Source organism: Macadamia integrifolia, unplaced genomic scaffold, assembly GCF_013358625.1.
Source record: "Macadamia integrifolia cultivar HAES 741 unplaced genomic scaffold, SCU_Mint_v3 scaffold337, whole genome shotgun sequence".
Classification (NCBI taxonomy): domain Eukaryota; kingdom Viridiplantae; phylum Streptophyta; class Magnoliopsida; order Proteales; family Proteaceae; genus Macadamia; species Macadamia integrifolia.
This window is the reverse complement of record NW_024869435.1, coordinates 253244-275712: the sequence shown is the minus strand read 5'-3', so window position 1 is coordinate 275712 and position 22469 is coordinate 253244. Positions and strand designations below refer to the sequence as shown.

The 22469-nt window shown below is 40.3% G+C and overlaps 1 protein-coding gene across 2 annotated transcripts in view; it reads right to left on the bottom strand.

The window, feature by feature from the left end:
* Positions 1 to 22469, bottom strand: part of LOC122068060 (structural maintenance of chromosomes flexible hinge domain-containing protein GMI1) — a 90356-nt gene that overhangs the window by 27691 nt on the left and 40196 nt on the right. For both annotated transcript variants that reach the window (XM_042631892.1, XM_042631891.1), the window contains 8 exons: positions 21748 to 21925; positions 21537 to 21645; positions 21302 to 21396; positions 3615 to 3713; positions 1653 to 1719; positions 880 to 965; positions 513 to 794; positions 285 to 434 (listed from right to left, as the gene is read on the bottom strand). In XM_042631892.1, the coding sequence (XP_042487826.1) occupies positions 285 to 434; positions 513 to 794; positions 880 to 965; positions 1653 to 1719; positions 3615 to 3713; positions 21302 to 21396; positions 21537 to 21645; positions 21748 to 21925 (1066 nt within the window). The remainder of the gene's footprint in view (positions 1 to 284; positions 435 to 512; positions 795 to 879; positions 966 to 1652; positions 1720 to 3614; positions 3714 to 21301; positions 21397 to 21536; positions 21646 to 21747; positions 21926 to 22469) is intronic.

Below are 22469 nucleotides of genomic sequence, written 5' to 3'. Positions count from 1 at the left end.
GGGAAAAAGTAAAGCTCAAACCCACCTCCTTGTCCCACTTCACACAACAAAGCAAATATAAACCCCATGACAGAAAAAGAACAAAAGCTACCTTCAAATGTCAGAAGAGGGGGAGAAAAAAAAAAGAGGCAGCAGTATTGACTCTTGGCCCTATTAACTGAAATACTTGGATTCAAAGAAAGAAACAAAGGTAGAGTATTTATCCAGATGGGGCAAATAAAAGCTAGTTATTAGAAATACCATTTAAAACGACGAACCGGAAGGTTCTAAGACTTATCATTTACCTTCTCATCATTTATGATGGACTTCACCAAGAAATCAATATCCTTCGGAACAGAATGAGATGAATCTGAGAGGAGTGGGAACCTTCCATCTAAATCATGAGTTTCAACCACTTCATTAGGCTCTGCTTTTGGATCTTGTAAAACATGAATCTGCAAGAAAAAGAATTCAAACACATAAAGCATAGCTTGAGTTTGCCAATAAGGTGACCAGTGTGAAATGACTGTAACCTTAAAATTCATATGGAGCTCAGGGTGATGAGCATGAGCAACTTCAAAGTGGAAGACATTTTGTCCTGAAGGAACCTCAATAACGGGAATGGTGCATCTCCCATGCTTGAAAGTGTAGTTTGTAGGATCATCTATTCCCAATGACTCTGATTTTATCATTAATGTGTGAGATTGACCACATTTTACTTCATCATGGATAGCTTCATCAATAGCACCTTTGGCATTAACAACTTCAAAGACAATATCTTTCAGTTTATAACCTGCACGGCAATATTCGGGTACCTGAAACCAAATGCAACCAAGAATATAATTGGGACACTAGACAATAAAATAAGTAAATAAATAAACAAAAAACAAAAAAACGAACCGTAGATATAGTTCTCAGCTCCCGTTTCTCAACATGAAACTCTTCCTTGAAAATTAACCTCTCATCCAAGTGAACAGAAAGGGACACTGGTAATGTTTACAAAATTTATAAGCAGTAAAAGTCAAGTTAGTGAAACATAGAATTAATTTTGAAAACCTAACATTCGTCTCTATCTTAACTTTACCTTAGAAACTCAAGAACTCAAAGTGCCATTCAAGATTAGAAATGCAGATCCTTTAGATACAAATGACCTTCCAAAGGCATGAGACATTAAGACAACTGTTTAAACTAAGTTTTCCAGAGCAGAGCAGCAGTACGTACAAGTGTTTTAAAGAGCATTACGGATGCCTGATGATTGTCCCGTCAGCCACCTCCTTCATGCACATCACTTAAACTTAATTTCAAGGTAACAACTACCGCCACATCCCATTCTTAAGACTGTTTATAGCCCAATGCAAGACATGATTCCCAATTGGTAAGGCTTTAATTACTAAAACCTTCTCAAAGCTCAAGGGTATAAATTCCTCTGTAGAATGTAAAGACTACGTGATTTAATTGCTAATTAATGTACCCAAGGAAACAATTCATGAATTTAGAAATTTTTAATGGTATTGCCAATATGGTCCCATATTGGAATATCTCACTCGCAACAACATTTCAAACATTTTAAACCCTGATAGGAGTTCATAATGGTAATAATATTTGTACAGGATAAGTGGAATTTCAAGCATCATAACTGACACTTATAAGAAAGTATTGGAAAAAATGCATACCATTTTTTCCATAACCCCCACTAACTTTCAAGAGGCCACTAAGATCAACACATCCTTCATCATCCACCTAAGTTGAAGAAAATGGCAGTTAAGATAGCATCAAACGTAAGACATAGCAATCTTAAAGACATACTTCATTGAACTAGGGTAAAAGATTCTGTCTCAAGAACATAAGAAGATCTTTTCTTCAATGGTACCAAGCTTTAGAGTTCTATAAAAGAGTCATAGAAATAAACAAATAAAAATATATGAACAAAAACTTTCTATTGTGAATATTGTAAATGCTAGCAAGTATATCGCTTCATCTCAGATAAAGTAAGATACCTTTCAGCCAAATATCAAGTCTCTGCACAGCTAGTCAGCCATATATGCATGTTCACTGAAACACTACTTCAGTCACATAAAAAGCTCATATTCGGTTGACATAAACATATATGACAGCCGATAAGAAAAATCCATCAACTCCTCCAAAGCACAGAATCATAATTTATAGAAGGAGATGGTTCCTCCTTTCAGTCATATTATTTACACATGAGGTAACAACATTAGAATTCTTTGGCATAATATCATGATCAATAAATGCCTACCAAATACCATTAACCGATCCCATGTAACATAGATGTTGAATTGTGTAAGATATGCCGCTAGGTGCATATTGGGGTTTTTCCCTTCCACCGACTCTAATTAATGGAGTTGGTTAGATGGGGGCATATATGCAATCTTTTTCTCCTTCGCTATTATTATAAACTAAAGGGTTGGCTGGTCTCTAAACCATTCAAGCATTACAGCCCCCAACAGCTCTGTTAACATGGTCTAGGTTAAACCCCCTCCCATTGCCTGCCTCTCTCTCTCTCTCTCTCCTCTCACATTCCAAGGGACAGCAGTAATGAGGTGATCCATGGATCTAGTTGCTTCCCTACACACTACCTCAAACAAAGAATGAAATAACGATTTTTCAGATCAATTGCTACTGCCCCTCTTCTGCAATTTTGGTTTCTTCACCATCCTTGAAGATTGGAATCTTCTCCCTGTTGAAGATCAAGTCTTTCCTTATTGAAGAACCAGACCTGCATCTTTGGGCAGCATCTGTCATCATCTGCATCAACAATCGAAGACTTTTTGGCTCTATTGATTTCCACCTTTCAGGGATTTTTTTTTTTTCAAAACCCTGACATCATCATTTTGGGGTCAGCCCTATTCAGATATTGCTGATTTTTGCAGGGAAGTTCGGTCTACCTAGTGGAGAACCCAACCCTAGTTTCAGCCCTTTCTGTTGGTTATTTTTTAACATTTCACACATCTCCATCTTAGAGTCATTTTCGGAAACTCGATCTGGGATTTTAAAGTTTTTGTCTACATCGATCTGGAGTCTGGACATCTTGCTGATTTTGTTTATTTGGTTTTATCATCATGTCTCAGATGACTACTGCTACCTCAGGATGTGAAGGACAGCATCAAAATGAGTACCTACCTTTTTCAGCTATCTCCATCAAATTTGATGGAACCAATTTCCTGATCTGGTCTCCATCAAAACTCATCTACTAGCATTTATAGGATCCTTTGCGACCATCTAGATCTAGCCTTTCCTTTATAGGCCTTGACCATAATGTTTACACTTTACTTTATCCTGGTCAATCCCACATTAGACAACCAATTCTACTACCAGACACACTTCAAGAAAATATTTGAAGTGTACTAACTGCTTAGATCACTCACATTGTATTGGACTGCTTTAACTAAATATCTAGCAGCATTAAACACATTCAATGCTGCAAAATCTAAACAGAAAAACTACTCAACAAGTGCATTTTGAAGTATGACAGCTAAGTTTTGTTACATTATTACTAGATGGTCAATAAAAATGACAATTAATGGATATAACATAGAAGAGTATCACAATATAAACCAATAAAAAAAAAACTTAGAAAGAGCAACTAGGAAAAGTACTAGAAAATATCTCACCTTCCGCCGTGGACCTGCTCGGTCTAGAAAACAAAAACCATCAACATTTACATGAACTTCCAATCCTTTTTTGACATGATTTCCAAGAGCATCTAACATCTGGAGAAAGTGCAATAGAAATCAAAGAGATTTAAGACTCAGGGAGATTTGAGACCGAAACCAAAGGAGATGATTCTACCAATTTAATGTAAGCATATTATTGAAAAAAAAAAAATTCATAAAATTCCACTTCCACTTCCCAAACTAGAAAGGGGGAGAAAGGATAAAAGAGAAAAACACCATACAGAGAAAGCTCAAGGGTCCGGTACAAAGTTAACCCAGAAGATCACAGTTAATGCTTCCTCCAATACCCATAATTATTTCTTTAAATGGTGGAATTCAGTAAACTACCATTGTTTGGTTTATCTGTTCTCCTTTTTTTTTTTTTTTTTTTGGATGAATAAATATTTCATTACAAAGAGGAGAAGAATATACAAGGGAAAAAAGGGGGAGCAAGGCTTAAGCCAACAAGGAATAGCCAACCTAGGGGGAATCAACAACAGAACAAAAGCAAAACATCACGATCCAGGGGATAGCAACAGGGGGAGGGGTATGATAGCCATAATGCCGTCAAGTGGAGGGGATGAGATTGCCCTGCAAGTTCCAAGAAGCAATGATGTGGGTATTTCTAAGGGAGTTGGGGGCAGGAAGAGTATGGAGGGCTTGGATTTTTGAGGTAACATCAAAGCAGATAGCTTTTCAAATCTTATCCGGAGATCGGGATTTGGGGGTCCATCTACGAATGTTATGCTCCATCCATAGATGATTAATGATTGCACAAAAATCCATTTTACCAATAGTCTCACATATGAAAAAACCAAAGAAGGTCATGTCAATCTAGTTCCATTCCTTGTCGAAGGGGAGAACAAGTCTCCTAGTTGGCCAACACTTGGAGAGGACAGATTTCCAAACAAAAGAGGAGAAGGGGCAGGAGAAGAAGAGATAGGGGATGTTCTCCATTCCTTGAGGACAAAGGCAGCATGAAGGGTTGATGGGGATATGGTGATGGATGATGAAGGATTGGGTAGGAAGACAGTTGGTCAAGCATCGCCATGGATTGAAGCTATGGCGGGGAATATGGCCTTTAAACCAAAACAACTTATGCCACGGGACAACCGGGGAAGAAGTTCTAACAAAAGACCAAGCAGAGTCAGAGGAGAAGATCCCATTGAAGAAGGGGAGCCAATTACACTTATCTTCTCTACCTCTATGACTAGGGGGAAGACGAGGGAGGGAGGTTGATGTAGATAAGTCACTTAATGAGCTTATTTTATGGAAAATAAGTCTTAGGTTAGGTTATGTATTTGTTGGGCCTTTAATCCCATGGATTTTCATTGTAATGGGCCACTTTAATGGGCCTAAAATATGGGTAGAAAGTAGAAAAACAAGATTTAATTCATAAGTTTAATTAGAGTCCTATTTTGAGTCTATTTCCTTTGTTATTTCAGTTTTAATCAGTTTAGGATTCCCTATTAGTGAATGACTAGTTAGTTACCTACTCCATGTTGGAGTTCTAGTCCTACTCCATATTGGAGTTATAGTCCTAGTCTTATTATGAGTCTAAGTCCTGCTAGGAGTGTCTAGTCCTATTTGGAAACTAGTTCCTAGTTATGATAGGATTGCTATTCTGCCCTCTTTAAATAAAGGAGTCTATGTACTCATAATTTTATATTTGAATAATGAATGATTGCAGTCAATTGCTTGAGAAACCCAGGCCGAGATAGCCACTCTTCTCCCACATTCCCCTTGTCATTCCTTCACTTTTCTGTATTATTTATTGTTATTAATTGTTTAGTGTAGGAAGAATTCAGATCTGTCCAAGTCTTCAAAGCCAGAATCGATAGCCAAGAATTCCCCATTCTTAAAGTTTGCGATCTCTCTTCTCCTCTAATATGATTCTGATTAAGGAGCTACTGTTAAGGGTTGTTAGAAGTCATTGTAGGACTACTCAGTCCTCCTCATGAAGCTGTCCAGATCACCCAGTTGTTGTTCTTGCAGAAATCTTCTGATTCTCTCTCCCAAGTCAAAAAATCAAGAAAGCTCATAACTTCACAGCCAGCCATCGGAATCCTCTCCACTTTGGGGGTTTTTGTACCCTCCCTGGGCCCTACAATCGACTGAATTTGCAGCTCAATTGGAGCCCTACAGACCTGGCCGCACCTCTCTCTCTCCAGCTCTATAGCAGGTCTTTCTCTCTCCTATCAGATTGGGTTTTGGGCCGGTTTTGCTCATGCATTGCTATTGTATCCTTGATGGTTTATTTGATGGTCTTATTTCCTTGTTTCCTGGTCCTATTTCTGGTTATTATCAAGTTAGTTGTTGTGTCCAATTTGTCTTGTTTGTGATTAATTAATTGTGGGGGGATAGTTTCTTGTAATCTACTCCTGCATTAGAGGTCCAGAGATCAAGAAAAGGAGGAGAGGGGGGGACCACCCCGTGGGAGAAAGGATAGAGGAGAGAAAAGCTTTGGCAGGGAGGCCAGAAGAGTATATAACTCTAGAAGATATCTGAAGAGATAGGATGCCTGAAAGGTGCCAGGGCTACTTCCAGAGATAGGTGGTCCGACCATTTCCAATGGAGAAGGAAATGGCATAGAGGGCAATGGGTCTGTGGTCTAGGATCTTTCTCCAAATCCAGGAGGCATCAGGAATGGGATGGGCCATCTAAAGGGAGTTATGCTTGAGCAACCCAGAGAGGTCCAGTCGACCCAAATGCTTTTCTGTTTGGACACAATTTTCCAAATGAGCTTCAGGACACCGACTGAATTGGCATCCTTGATTCTTTTGATCCCTAATACTCCCTCAGATTTGGGAAGACAAACCTTCTTCCAACTAAGAGGCCGAAGGAATTTAGAGGAATCACAACCCTTCTAAAGGAAGGAGCACAGGAGACCATCAAAAGATTTAATCACAGAGGCAAAAAGGACAAAGGTATCAGACCAATAGAGGTACATGGACTAGAGGACCAACCTTATAAGGGTAAGACGGCCGGCAAAAGAGAGGAGTTTGCCTTTCCAGAGGAAACTGATTTTCAATGACCTAGGAATCATTGTGTTCCAGGTTCATCCTAATACCTAAACACCATTTTTGGCCATTGAGCATACACAAACAGCACGTTACTTCCATATAATTCATAACCAAGAAAATGAAACTTGACATAAGAAACACAATGGGAATTGATAGAAAAAATAATTTAATTTCTATTTTTGTGGCTTTAAATAGTACTAACAACCACAGAAGTGAATTTACATTCTTTCATTTCTTTTTCCCGCTAAAGGTCTTGTCAGACCACAGCTTGGTTTGATGTACCTATTTCCTACCACTTAGTCTGATCTAGCAAATCCAACCATAGGAAAGATGACTTTGTACACACCAAGTCTCAAATTCCATCGCCCAACTCAATTATATGACCCATTATTTTTCATGCATATGTTTCCATTTTATGCCTTGCTTTAGAGTCTCTTTTAGAAAGAACTTCCGCATTTTATAGGCTAGAGAAAAGATTTAGGGAAAATTACTTTTCACACCCCTAAATTTACCCTGTATTTACTCAAAACTTTTGACATCAGATTCCTCCAAAGAAGCAAACTCCAACCACTACTTCTCCCTTGTTATTTTTTAAAACCCAAATTCCCTCATTTGATTCGCTTGTCCCATTTAAAAAAAAAAAAAAAAAATTATACCTCTCCAAAACTGAAGTTGTTATTTAAATACAAAAAATAAATCGACCCACCTATATTGAATCTTCCTCTTCTTTTTTTTTTATGGGTATAAGCGTCTTCCTCTTCTTCCTATCGACCCATCCCCACCAGCTGCACCCTCTCAGATTGCCCAACCCGCTGCAACACCCTCGCCTCTCCCCTTCATCCTAGTCCCCATCGCTCCCATCCTCCTGCCCTGCTCTCCCTCTCACCCCGGATAGAAGATTCCAAGAAAAAAAAATCCAAAAGGTAACAAATTCGTCATTCATCAAGGAAAAAACCAGTCAGTACTAAATTGGAAAAAGCAAAAAAAAAAAGTCTATATAAAAATAATTAATAGAAGGAGAAAGTGGGAGGCACGACTGATCCAAGCGAAAGGATGGAAGAAAAGGGTCTTCCCGTTCAAATGAATACGAAAAGGTCTGATCTCTTCAGCAAATTCATAAGCTACAGATGAAACGCCCAGGCCATCCATTGAGCCACAAAACGAGAGGTTTCGATTCGGGAAGAAGACTCTCTGGGGCCTCAACCAACCATAGTTGTCAACGCGTCGCCAAGGCGACGACTAGGCGTCCAGGCGGTTTGCCTGGGGCCTAGGCGACAGCCGTCTTGTTGCACTGCATGTCGCCTTGTGTTTCGGCACTTATTTATGCCAAATATCATTCAAGTAAATGTTTTTAATATTTGTTATTTCATTTACTTAAGATATTATTCATAAATAAGCAAATACCCCCTATTTGAATCCAATAAAAATAGTTTAAAAATCAAATTCCAAAAGGATAAAAAGTTAACCCCCCAGTCCAAGAACAAAAACTGGATTTTGATTCTAGGGACGATTTTCAACTTTTAAATGCTAGGGTTTTTCTCAATTATGAAAATTTTATAAATTCTATCATGTTAAAACATTGCTAAAAACCAAAAGTCCGGTAAAAAAATATTTTGTTTTGATATTCATAAAATTATTTTCATTCAGGCGATTTTAACAGTATTCGCGCACTTAAAAATAAGTTTGACTGAAGCATAGTTTTGTCATTGCAACTCAGATTTAAGTAATCTTAGACTTGTTAGAAAGCTGGTTTTATATTATAACTAATACAAAAAGTCTCATTTAAAAATAAAATCATTTGACCAGTCAAACTTATTATAGAATAAGAGCATTTCTCTAAATGTTGATTTTTTATAACTTAATATGACTTAATGTTAATTTTTTATGATTTGATGTGGCTAAATATTGATTTTTAATGACTTGATGTGGCTTAATCTTGATTTTTTATAATACAAGGTATATATAACTTACTAAATAATATATATATATATATATATAACTTACTAAATAATGTTAGAAAATAGGAAACATAAAAAATAACACTTGCTCGCCTAGTTCGCCTTAAGGCGGGCGCCTTCTCGCCTAAGCGCTTAGACAACCCTCCACCGCCTTGGCACCGTGACAACTATGCAACCAACCAATAGAACAAGGTGCTGCCAGCTTTTTTCATCAATTGTAACATATGAGTACTGGGTGAACTGAACATTGGATGGTTGTCCTAGTAACTCAGTGATTTCGGTCTCTCTCTTGGCAAGTAGCAGACATAAAATCCACTCTTGCCCTCACCCACCAACCTAAGGCAATCACCACTAGAATGGAGACCTAACAGCATTACCACTCCAACAAAAAATGTCTCCTGTAAACTGAAAATTCTTCATGTTACCTCCCAAATTATAGAAAGAATCACCGCCTCTGCCGCCACTACCACCTGCACTCACCCTCACCCAATTGCCCACCTCCACCACCAGCTGTAACACCTGAAGACTGTGATGCACTGGGATAGATCTGCAATGGTGACTCCTCCAACGTAACCTCTCAAACACTGCATTGGATGCCGCCATCAACACCACTGGCTCTAAATCCACCAAGGTGTAACCTATCAAGCACTGCATTGGCAAACTTGAATATGGAGATTCAAAGCAGTGAGAGAAGTAAAGCACTACTATACGAAAAGACAACAGTAATTTCCTGGAAATGAACATATGGAAAAGGGAAAATATATGTGCTTTTGTCCACTTCATCACGCATTGAATTCATAGAAATGGCGCCTCTGTGTGTCAATGCATGACCACAAGGATTGGAAATTTTTTCGAGTAAGTAGAAAGTAGTTGACATTCATTTGCATTTACAAAAAAACGTGATCATGGTGGAATGGAGGATAATCATCCCGCACAAAAGTCGATCCCAAGGCTCTTAAATGCCTCTTGTATATTCTTCCACTACCAAAGGTACATGTGTTGCCACCCTTCTTCTCGCAAGCGAATTCTTTCCAAAGATGTCACCTTCCTTGAGTCTGTGCCTTTCCTTACTTCTCATCACCATCCTCTTCAAGGGAAGAATTAAATGAAAGTGAAAAGGTCGTTGATGCCATCCCGTTTCTTACTCCCTCGCCTCTTACTCCTCGTTCTCTTGATATTGGGAAACATAGGTGGATGATGTTGACACTTGACATTGTGGGTATTGTTGACACTGGTGGTCCTTGTAAAGAGAAGGAACCTATTGTGTACAAAAGAAGGACAAAGAAGACCTGCCAAAAGTCCTCTTTGGATCCACATCCTGAGCTTTCCCTTCCCCAGTCAAGCAGCATCTCCTCTTCTCCTTCTGAGTTAGACCTCTCTATTGTTGTTAGTAAGGGTAAGACAGCTTGTACTAATCCTATATCCTAGTTTGTTTCCTATAATGCTCTCTCTCCCACAGGTGTTGCTTTTACTACTGCTCTTTCTTCTGTTTCCATCCCCGAAACCATTACTGAGGCTATATACAACCCCTAGTGGAAACAAGCTATGTCCAAAGAAATGATGGCACTTGAGAAAATTGTGCCTGGAAACTGGTTGACCTTCCCCAGGAAGAGAATTCCAGTTGATTGCAGGTGGGTCTATACAATCCAGTACCGATCAGATGGCTATTAAGAGGTAAAAGGCAAGAGAACTTTGCTCTGGTGGCCAAAGAGTATAGTCAGGTATATGGAATTGATTATCAGGAAACCTTTGCTCCGGTGGCTAAACATAACTCAATAAGAGTTCTTTTAACTATGACGAAAAAAAGAGATTGACCCTTATATCAGTTGGATGTGAAGAATGACTTCCTCCATGGAGACTTAAAGGCGGAAGTGTATATGTAGCCGCTCCTAACTTCAAGTTTCCAACAGCTGATGGTAAGGTGTGTTTCCTAAAGAAGGCACAATATCGTCTCAAGCAATCACCAAAGGCATGGTTTGAGAAGTTCAAGAAGGCCGTTCTGAAGAATCGATTTTCTCAAAGTCAAGCAAACCACACATTATTTACCTGGTGATGTAATGGTACCATCACAGCATTAATTGTTTATGTTAATGACATTGTGGTGACTGAAGATGACAATGATGAAATAACTAAGCTGAAAACCTATTTGGCCAAACAATTTGAGATCAAGGATCTAGGGACTTGAAGTATTTCTTAGGATTGAAGCGTCAAGGTCTAAGAAGGGAATCAACATATGCCAAAGAAAATTTATGTTAGACCTGTCAAAAGAAACAAGGATGTTGCATTATAAACCGGAAAGTTCTCCTATCAAGCAGAATCACAAGCTAGGAGAAGATTGTGGTCCTTCCCTTACTGATGCAGGGATATACCAGAGGCTAGTGGGGAGGCTAATCTGTCTGTTCTTTACTCGCCCAAACATTACTTATGCAGTGGGGGTAGTGAACCAGTTTATGCATGCACCCAAGAGTGCACTTGGATGAAGTGTACGGCATCTTCATATAGTTGCAGTCCTCTCCGGGAAAAGGTAATGTAGACTAGGGTAGGTGAACTAGCCAAGTCTCAACTACAGGAACTTTTGATCAAAGAACAACCATAACCAACCCAAACTTTACTATAGCAAATCAGATTACAATAAACAGCAGGACAAACCAGAACAGTAATCGATTCTAAACCAGTAGAATATTAGGACAGATGGGGCAGAATAATAACAGGGCTTGCAACACTTCAAATAGGCTCAGTTCAATTCAGCAATATGGACCACAGATCAAGGAAACAGTAGAAAATTATTTCAAACCCATCGATCTCAGTTCTGGATAGGCACAATTACTAAAAGACAAAAATTGAGAAATTTTCAATAACTTCAGATTGGCTGGTCAGAAACAGCCCTAAACAAGGTCGATCCTCTCTTAGGTAGGGAGGAAGACTCGACCAAAAGTGTGGCCCAAAACAAAGCCTGGATCTATTTCTAGAAGCAGAGGCTGATGGAAAATCTGTAGAATTTTCCGAGCAAAAATTAAAAGGTAAATACCTGATCTGTGTAGCAGTGTTAAAGCCTTTAAACCACCTTGAATACTTTAGAGAAATTGAGGAAGATAGATAGAAGAGACCTCTTCGACTTCACGCCGCAAAGAATTACTGGATCGAACACCAAACCATCACTTTGATCACACACAAAGCACACTCCAAGAGCAAAACAGCAGCAAGCTTTTCATTCATAAAATCGTGGGCTATAGTATGAGAGCCCTCCTTTATTTATAATAATGATGGGGTGATTACAAGAAATAGAAACTACCTTTAGTTTCCAAAAACTGAAATAGGAAACTAAATACAAAAGACCTCTAGTTACTAAAATTAAAAATAGAAACTAGGAAATAAGAAATTAGAAACTAACTAGGTACTGAAATTAAAAACTAATTAGGTACTGAAATTAGAAACTAAATAACCCCATCTAAAAAGGAAACTAATGAGAAAAGGAAATAACTAGAAATCCCGTATGTAACCTTAAAGCCCCTCTTTTAAGCCCATAAAAGTGGCCCATTACACTCCAAACCACATGGACTGAAGGCCCAACACATATACAACCCAACCCTAGACTTATTCCTAATAAAACAAGCTGAGTTTGGTGAATAATCTGCATCAAAAGGACTATTGTATGCCAGGAAAAGGTTGGAAGGTTACTCTGATGTTGATTGTGCTGAATCCATCTCTGATAGACGATCTACATCTAGTTATTGTACATTTGTCGGTAGTAATTTAGTCACATGAACGAGCAAGAAACAACTTGTTGTAGCTAGATCTAGTGCAGAGGATGAATACAAGGCAATGGCTCATGGAATTTGAGAACTATTTTAGTTGCATCAGTTGGATATTGAGTTGGGGTATGACACTGAAGGACCTATACGGCTCTACTACGACAACAAAGCAGCTATAAGCATTGCCCCTAACATAATGCAGCATAATAGAACAAAGCACATTTTAGTAGGCCGACATTTCATCAAAGAAAATATTGACTCTAGTAACATTTGCACACCTTTAGTGAAGATATCTTCACCAAAGGACTCAATTCTCATCAGTTCAGTATACCCTCTTATGTAAACTGGGAATGTAGGACATTTGTTCTCCAACTTCAGGGGAGTGTTGGAGTTTATGTAATGGGGATACTTAAGGAACTATCTTTATATTAGGTAATCCTAAGTTGTATTTTCCCTTTTTCTCTTTTACTTCCTAGGGACGACTATGTAACTTCCCTAAGTTATTAGTTTGAACCTAATATAGGTGGGAGACAAAAATGCCCTCCCACGATTTACCCTCATTTCTCTCTTTCTTCTCTTTCTTCTCTTCTTCTCTTCCTCTCTTCTTCTCTTCTTCTTCTTCCTCCTTCCTCTCTTCTCCCCTTCTTCCTCATCTCTAACCCTAAACTCTCTAACTTCTAACTCGGTGACCTGAGAAGCAAAAGAGAGTTGTTGTGTCGAAGGAGCTGCCGTAGGCAAAGGGGACGAGCTCTCAACAGATACCGAGTCGAAGACCAAAGGCAAGGGGTGATGAAAGTCGAGTTAAGGGGGTTCTTATGTTGGGTGAGATGAGGTGGAGATGGGATGGATCGATTGGGAATGGGTTGTGTTAAGTTGGGGCAAGGGAAAAGGATGGGCCAGGGCTGAGTGGTTAGAGATAGATCTAAAAGAGGTGGGCTGAGAAATGGTGGGTCCCTCTAATGAAGTAAGGGGAAGGAAGGGGGAAAGAGAGCATCTCGAAAAGGAGGGATTGATGTGAGAAAGACCTCGAATAGGGGGGAGAGAAGGGAAGGCAAGATGACATAAGGCAGAGCAGCAGCAGACATGGCAATGAATGGTAGGGAGTCTTATAACGACTAGGAGAAGGGAACGATGAGGCATTAACATCATCGCAGGACTCGAGGGTTTGTAGATTGGCATACCGGTTGTATCCAACAGAAAGGGAGGGTGTAACCTTTGGTAGGAGCATGATTGACTGTCAAACTGTTTTTTTTTTTTTTTTTTTGGGGAGGGGGGGGGGAAGCAAATGTGTGGTTCAAGTGGGCTTTGGGGAGCCAAACGCCTGTATACCGACTGTCTGGCTAAGATGGTGGCTTTTGTTCGAGCTTCGGCCACGGCAAAGGTGACAATAAGAGGTATCAGCCTGGGTACAAGGAGGGTACATGCAATAGCCCTGGAGTAGGGAGCTTCAATGAGCGATGGCTGGGTACAAGTTCCATCAACCAAAGGCTGGGAAGGAGCTTTAAGGTAGTTGCAGGGGTAGGGACCGAGGTGGAGCACTGCTTTGAGTGGTGACCAAATAATATGCAATGAACGCAATGGAGAGGGAGCCAATCATAAAGGATGGCCTATTGGAAAGAAAACCCCTCATCATCCATAATCGTGACGTAGAAGGGCGGCATGCATCAGCAAACATGTTATACCCGAACCCTAAAACTTCCTATTTAATGTTCAGGTGCGACACTGGAGGACACCAATACCAGTGAGTACTGGGTTGCATCCGCCTTTTGCCGAGGAAGGAAGGGCGACCCCACTTGCACCTGTTACCCATGCTTAAGTAATTGAAAGGGATTTTGGACCCGAAGGAAAAGGTCAGTTGAACCTCACACACACTAGAAACCCTGGAGAAGGCCCCACTCAGACAGAGTAGAGATCACCATACAAAGTGACCAGTTCAGCCTTCACCGGCTGATGGTCACCGGCGGATGGAGCATCCACCGGTGAACACCATACGGTGAGTACACAGGCCAATTTTGGGTTATTTCGCCGTGGGGCCCGAGACCTCACGATCATGCACCCCAAACCCATCCACATTGATAGAACAATGTGTTAGGGAGTTGATTAATGTGGCGGGACATCTCGAAGCGGCCCGTTAGTGCTGAATAGCGGAATAACCCAGTATTGGGTAAAAACCCATTAATTACCCAAACAGCCCTTAGTGGGACTTAAGTAGCTATAAATAGGGCTCTTACCATTCATTTCTTCTCCTACCAAAATAGAAAGAAGGAAAGGGAGAAAGAAGAAGAAGAAGAAGGAGAAGGAGAGCAAGGGAGGAAGGAAGGAGGAAGGCTAGGGCTCCATTCTTGAGGTAAGCCATATGCTCATCTCTCCACACACATACACACAAATCTCTCTCTCTCTCTCTCTCTCTCTCTCTCTCTCTCTCTCTCACTCTTTATTGGAAGTAATGGAGAACGCACCAAATCCCACCTACCCAACCATAAAGACTACATAATGGGAAGAGGAAATTAGAATAAGAGACCCACATTGGCAAGGTTATTCACTCAACCTTGGGTCTAAGGACAAATCCCTATGAAACCCCTAACCAAAACCCTAGGACTTGGGAATTTTAGCAAATCCTCTATGACCTAACATCCTAACCTAATCCTAAGTTGGGGAAAATGAAATTAAACCTATATATGGTGTGTGAGAGTGATTTCATGAGCCATTAATGACCATTCCATGAGCTCAACCTAAGTCTTCCCCAATTTAGTTTAACCTAGACTTGTGTATTGAGGAAATTGGGTGTATCTTGAAACCCTATGTTGATCCACTCCCTAATTTCACTAAACCTAAGCTAAGTGAAGTGTGTGAGGATGCCCTACATGAAAACCAACCCTAAAATCACAAAACCCAATTTGTAAACTATACAAAAGAGGGAGAAGGGAGGAATGGAGTTGGGAAATGACACCCCACTGAAAAATATGCATTTCCACCACCATACACAGAGGCCACAGGGCCAATAAGGCTGATCTGGGCAAGAAAACCCCGATTTTAACTTCACCGGCTGATGGTCACCGGCCAGCCGGTGAAGGCAAGGACCATCCACCAGTGAAAATATTGCAGGATGTGCATTCCTTTCGGATTTATCCACCAGTGAACTCACCGGCGGATGATCATCCACCGGTAAGTACCCACCAGTGAAAATATTGCAGGATGTGCATCCCTTTCGGATTTGTCCACCGGTGAACTCACCGGCGGATGACCATCCACCAGTGAACCATTTTAAAGCTAAATTTTCATCCTTTTATTACGGCACGAGTCCTAGTGTCCCACTCCTTTATGAATAACCGAATAACCTAAAAACACTATGTATCCTAGGAGTGGAACCGAGAAGTGACGGGAGCACGCAACACGAAACCATCAACTATCTACCGCCATCTAGAACACGAGGTGAGGGGATTTTGTGTTTTTATAGAATTCTTGCATCATAATGCATATGTGGATGAGTGTTATCATTTTGCATATTATTATATTATTCCTTATGTAAAGTGTTGATGTGGCATGAGAATGTGGATTACGATTGTGCATGTGTGTGTGTGACTGGGATGCAGGGTGGCCTGTGGTGGGTGCCTATGGCACTGTATACCCAGGGTGTGTGTGCGTGTGTATGTGGAGACGGGTGCAGGGTGGCCAACGGTTGGTGCCGGCGGCACTGCATGCTCAGGGTGAGTGTGTGTGACTGAGGTGCAGAGTGACCAACGGTTGGTGCCGACAGCACTGCATACTAAGGGTGTGTGTGTGTGATTGAATTATGTTATGGCATATTAGAATGCATTGGGCTAGGATAACCACCCTGGTGCTATAACCCTTGTCAATAGGGGTTTACGTATTGGCTAATCCGCTCATCCGACGGTCCGTGGTTGGGGAAGATTTCCGATGACTGAGGTGCGAAGATGTTTGCGTCGTGACAGACCCTCACGCGATGTTTGATTCGGTGACGGGTATATACCTTACATGCGATGTTGGATTCGATGTAGTGGTATTATGGGAGGGTTATTAATAGGCGTTTGCCGGTAACGATGTGGTTCCGGAACCAGCACGCTCCTGACTCGCAACTAGCTTGTATCCCTGGGGACTGATAACGTACATTCATGACTGGGGATAACACCTATGTTGCAGTAGCACTTATACCCCCTTTGGAATTAGAAATTGTTACTTAGAATTGCTTGATAATAAATGGATCATATCATTGCATTCATATAATTGTATTCATATTGATGTGGTCGGGCCTGAACATTTATACTATTGCATTTTCTTGGATTGTCATGATTGCTTGTGTGTGTTACCCCTCACTGGGCTTCGTGGAAGCTCACCCCCGTTGTTACTCCTTTTTAGATGTTGATTCAGGAAATCCTTTGGAAACTGTGATCAAGGTTCCGGCTCTCAACGGAGGTGACCTCTGAGATGAGGAGCTGGTTACGCACGGGGATGGATGCATGTGCGATGATTGTGCATTTGGAGCATGCTGAGGATGGGAGTATCATCTTCTATTTTTTATTCTTTTTGTACTTAACAGATGTAGCCCTATGGGGGCATAACTGTAATTATGATCCAGATGTGAAAACATTCTTTTTGTGTAAATATGGTAAATATCAATAGAAATCACCAGTTGATATATTTTGTTTATATTATAAGTATGTGATTTTAGAATTCATTTCATAATCTTATGAACTTAAAGTATTGCATCGTGGAACCTGGATGGATTATGGACACGTATGCAGCCTTCAGGTGAGTGGAGGCGGGGTTGTGACAAAACACCTCTATGCAGATGCACGCAAAGGCCAAACGATCCATCTTCTTCGCTTGTTAGTCAAAATAAAAAGGGTTACCAACCATTACGCCCATGAAGAAACTTTTTTCGCACTAGAAGTGGAGAAGGTTGGGAAGAGCGATCCATAATAGAATAGAATAGAGTGGAGATCAGCCTTACTCAGCTATGTACTGGTCCCATTGACGAAGGAAGACGAGCTTCTTCCCCACTTGCCAAGTACCTCTGATGAGAACTGTCAACTTGTGTCCTTCTTCAAAGAAATTGAAGATAAAGATACCATTACCGAGCAGGTATGTGGCCATTGTGCCCTGAATCCTCCATTGTTTGGATACTGAGGTCTTTAAAAATGTTGATAGGAGGTCAGCTCCCTAGGAAATGGCTGACCAGATAGTTTCCCATTTGGAGATTATAGGTTTCAACAGCCCAAAGGGCCAAATACCAACTTTGATGTTGCGGATCAGGAAGGGGGGGCACAAAATGGAGGGCCATAGGAGGGAGTTCCGAGCTTTAGGGATAGATAGAGAAACAGGTGGGAGTTAAAATTTTTAGAGGTGCAAGGAAGCAAGAAAGAGGGAAGAAGATGAGAGAAGAAGGGAGAAGGAGAAGAGAAAGAGATGGTGGTAGAACTTGTTTGGAGAAAATCGACCTCTCTCCCCTATATTAATTCACGTAGTCAATAATGAAAGGGAAATTACATCCATGACTCCTCTGCTAATATAACATAGTCAAGGAAGGTAAAAGGAAAAAAGTAAAAACACATTATGACATAATACAACATATTGGGCTTGTGCCTAAAGTACCCTTATTAACTCTAACAATGGGGAGGAGAGATAGTGACTAGGTGTAGAGGAGGGTGAGAGGGAGGGTTCACTACTTCGGCCACTGGGAGGTGGTCGGACATGGGGGCTCAAGTCATGGGGTCAAGTGAGGCATCTAACATTTAAGTGTTATTCAACAACAAGAATATTACTTGTGGTTTACAGCTGCCTTATGTTGTTTCTTGCAGTTTGCAGCAACCTATGCTGTTATCAGTGGTTCACAGCTACCTCATGTTGTTATCAGTGGTTCACAACAACCTATGTTGCTCTTTTATCAATGGGTCGCAGCAACCTATGCTGCTTTTTAATGTTAAATCAGTGGTTACCTTAATGTCATGGCCTTAGACCTTTCTAAGCAACCGCGCCGGCACTTAGCACTCTCACTAGCACTAAGTCAGCCTTACTATGCTCCTTATGGGACTTGGGAAGAGAAGTAGTGATCACTAGAGAGTTTGAGTGAAAGAACTTGTATTACACTTGAGAGCTTTGAGTATAAAGCTTGGATACTCACTTGCTTGTTGCCTTGGCCAAATGAGGCCACTCCTATTTATAGGCAACCAAGGTCTCAAAGAATACCTAAGATGCTTATATCCAATGATTAGGAATGTTCTAGTTAAGGAGACTAGAAACTTCCCACCTCCTTAGTGGAGAACTCTAGAATTCTCCAATTCTCTTCGCTATATTCAAGCAACCTCTATACTCTTCCTTGCTTTTAGAAGTCTCTCTACAATGGTAGAAGGGTCTAGAGAAAGGACCTTTCTACAAGTATCTAGACTTCCTACACTTTGGTTGGAAGTTCTAGAATCTTACCTAGCCCAATGAACTAGGTCCATGGGCTGTGAGCATGGCCCGTGGGCCTTTGTTGGGTGGGTTGTGACATTAAGCTGTTATTAACGGTTAACAGCAACCTATGCTGCTCTTCTATCAGTAGTTCACAACAACCTATGATGCAACTATATCAGTGCCTCACAGCAACCTGTGCTGCTCTTTCATCAGAGGTTCGAAGCGACCTATGCTGCACTTTTATCAGTTGTTTGCAGCAACCTATGTTGCACTTTTATCAGTGGCTCGCAGCAACCCATGTCACTCTTTTATCAGCAGTTCAAAGCAACTTATGTTGCACTTTTATCAGTAGTTCGCAGAAACCTATGCTACACTTTATCTGTTTTCTTTTTGAAGATTACTACTTGCCTTCCTTGAGAAGGGCTTATAATGTTTTTCTGCAGGTATGATAATTTGGCCTGCGGTTGGTGTTCTCTGCCACTTACTCGTTGCTGTCTGGTTTGTTTGACATGAAAAATTTTCTCCACTGTTGTGCTGATTGTTGATGTGTTTATGATTGTGTTGCGAATGGAAGGTGGTGTTGCTGATTACTGGCTTCTACATATGGTCATCTGTTTAAGTTGGGTTTTGCTGGTTATGTCTATCTTTGTAGTTCAAAGCTGGAGAATAGGATATCTATGTTCCAGCTTGAGGGGGACTGTTAAATATTGTACCGAGAGGGGAAGTCTCATAGTTATTGTAGAGTTAATGTAAATAGTTAAGTTATTTATGCTAAAGTTGAGTCATTCTCATCTTTGAATTTAGTTGTAATACACTCTTAGTAGGTTTCCTGTTTTAATACAAGTAACAGAATAGACCACCATAGGGTTATAGAGAATCCAATCATGGCTCTTGGGTTCCCTTCTTTCTCTTACATCGTTTCTCTCCTGTCTCTTTCTTCTCCTTCCCTCTTGTAGGTACTGAAGTTGGAATGCAAAGATTGTGAGAGACCAAGAGAGCAAGAGAGCAGGAGAAGATGGGAGAATAGGGTTGGAGAAGAAGAGGAAGAAGGAGAGAAATAATGGTAAAATGTTGTGTTAAGAGAACTAATGCAGGAATAGATTACAAGAAACTACCCCAGGAGTTTATAACCCCAAACAATACAAATAGGACCAGGAAACAAAGAAATAAAACCATCAAATAAACCCCCAATGATACAATACCCATACAAGAGCAAAACCAGCCCAAAACCTAACCCGATAGGAGAGAGAAAAACCTGTTATATAGCTGGAGAGAGGTGCGGCCAGGTCTATAGAAGTCCGATTGAGTTGCATTCTTGGGCATAGATAGTCCCTAGGGAGGGTACAAAAACCCCCCAAAGTTGAGAGTATTATGACGATTGGTTGTGAAGTTAAAAGCTTTCTTGATTTTCTGACCTAGGAAAAAAAAAACTTTAAGATTCTTCAGAATAGCAGCTGGTCAACTTCAGATGGTCTTCAAGAGAGGATCGATTGATCTTCTAAAAGTGTCCAACCAGTCCCCAAAAGGATCTGGAGACCAGATCTCAAACTTGGGCTGCAATGAAGGTCGATTGGCTTCAAGAACAGGAACTCATTGGTTGATCGATTCTGGTTTTTAATGCTTAGACAGATCTGAACTTTTTTAATACTCACAGCAACAGCAAACATAAACAGCAGCAATTAAGAATGAAAATAGAAAGATTAACAAAGAAGAAACAAGGTAAAGTGGGGGAGGAGGTGGCTATCTCAACCTGGGCTTCTCACCCATAGCTATCTCAGTTGCTTTAAGCATTTAGTTGCAAACTTTCTTTTCATTCAAATCTGAGAAATAATGGTACTTATAGAGGGGAAGTTTACAATCATACTAAGACTATGAGCTAGTCTCCAAAGAGGACTAGACACTCCTACTAGAACTAGGAATTCAAAATAGGACTAGGGCTTGACTTTATGACTCCAACATGGAGTAGGACTAACTAACTAATAGTCCATATAGAACTTTAAAACCAACCTTTATTGAATTAAATAACTAATTAAACTAATGAATTAAATCTCGTTTTCTTACCTTTTACCCATATTTTAGGCCCATTAAAGTGGCTCATTTCAAAGAAAACCCATAGGATCAAAGGCCCAACACATACATAACACAACCCAAGGCTTATTTGCAATAAAATAAGCCCAAGTGACTTATCTACATCAAGAATTCTCTCTCTAACACAAATATTGCTTCACTAATATATTACACGGAATTGCATACAGCTCCCTAGGGAGTTAAAAAGGGAAAAGAAGAAATACAATATAAGATAAGTAAAATAACTAGTTCCCAAACTACCCTCAGAACATAATCTCTAACAACGGATTACAGGTTCTTGCATTATTACACCTATCTAAAATGATTTCCTATATATGAAGGCATCTCTTGATGAGAACATATAACCAGAGAAACACATACAATTCAGACCAGAGTGAAAACCACTGTTAGGGCCACAGGTTCAAGATCACCTCTAATTTAATCTTCTCAATCACAATCCCAGGAAGCAAGCATCTACCCAAATTTGAGGACTGTAACTTGATATGACATAAAGGTCCTGGAGCAACTGAGAAATAAAAACAGTAATCTAGATGAGAAGAGGTAACACAATTTCCATAAAAAATTAACCATACTAGAGAACAAAATGTGCATCAATTGCTGAGAAGTACAGTAATACATTAGAGCCATCATTATAAAGTGCAATACCTTGACATGGAACATGGACAGAGAATAACTCATCCTGAGAACATATAACCAAGGTTGCTTTATAATCAGGCCGAATCTTGTCTATGTCACCACTTTCAATCATCATGTCCTACACCATTAGGCAAACTCAAGCTTTCACTTCCACAAAACTATGTGATTGAAAGGAATCCAGATGAACAAAATGAAGAGCACATAGATGTCTAATGCCCACCTTGACCTTGAAAGTCATTTTATTGGATGAGAGTTCAACCTTCACTTTGTCAACATGGATAGGTGATCTTCCTTTCATGTCTAGTTTGACCAACACTTCAGGAATACACGTGAATGCCACACGATTTCCGTACACATCAAAACAAGCAATAGAGATAGGTGGAAGGCATGAACCAACACTGTCAAATCAATAATATCTATCAAGAAAAGCAAAGTTTTGTGTAATTTACAAAAGGAACCAATACAAAGGTAAAATGCGACAATGCCTACATGTCACTTAGTCAACCAGGCAATACAGTTTGGGGGCTAGGTGAAACCGGCCAGGGCAATGATTAACTCACCTAGTGCCTCAACTGTCAAACAGACTAGATTACAGCCAACCCAACAAAATGTCTGTATAGTCTTTGTTACGTTTAGTCTTGTGAAATCTATAGAAAGGGTGTACCCGGTGCACGAGGCTCCATGCCTCCATCCACTGCAGGGTTTAAGGAGGGTCATAATACCCCAAGGAAGAGATCTGACCTCGCCAGCAATACAGAGAAAGGAATTCCAAAGAGTCTCTCTCTCTCATACGGGCAATTTGAGACATATGTAGCAATGAATAAGAAGCTTGAATTCCCAAGGGAATCAGAGATAGAGAGGTAAAAAAAAAAGGCAGCATGAATTTTAGAGGGGTCCCAAAGGAACCATGTGAGGCCACTAAGGTGATGGGAATAGTTTGCT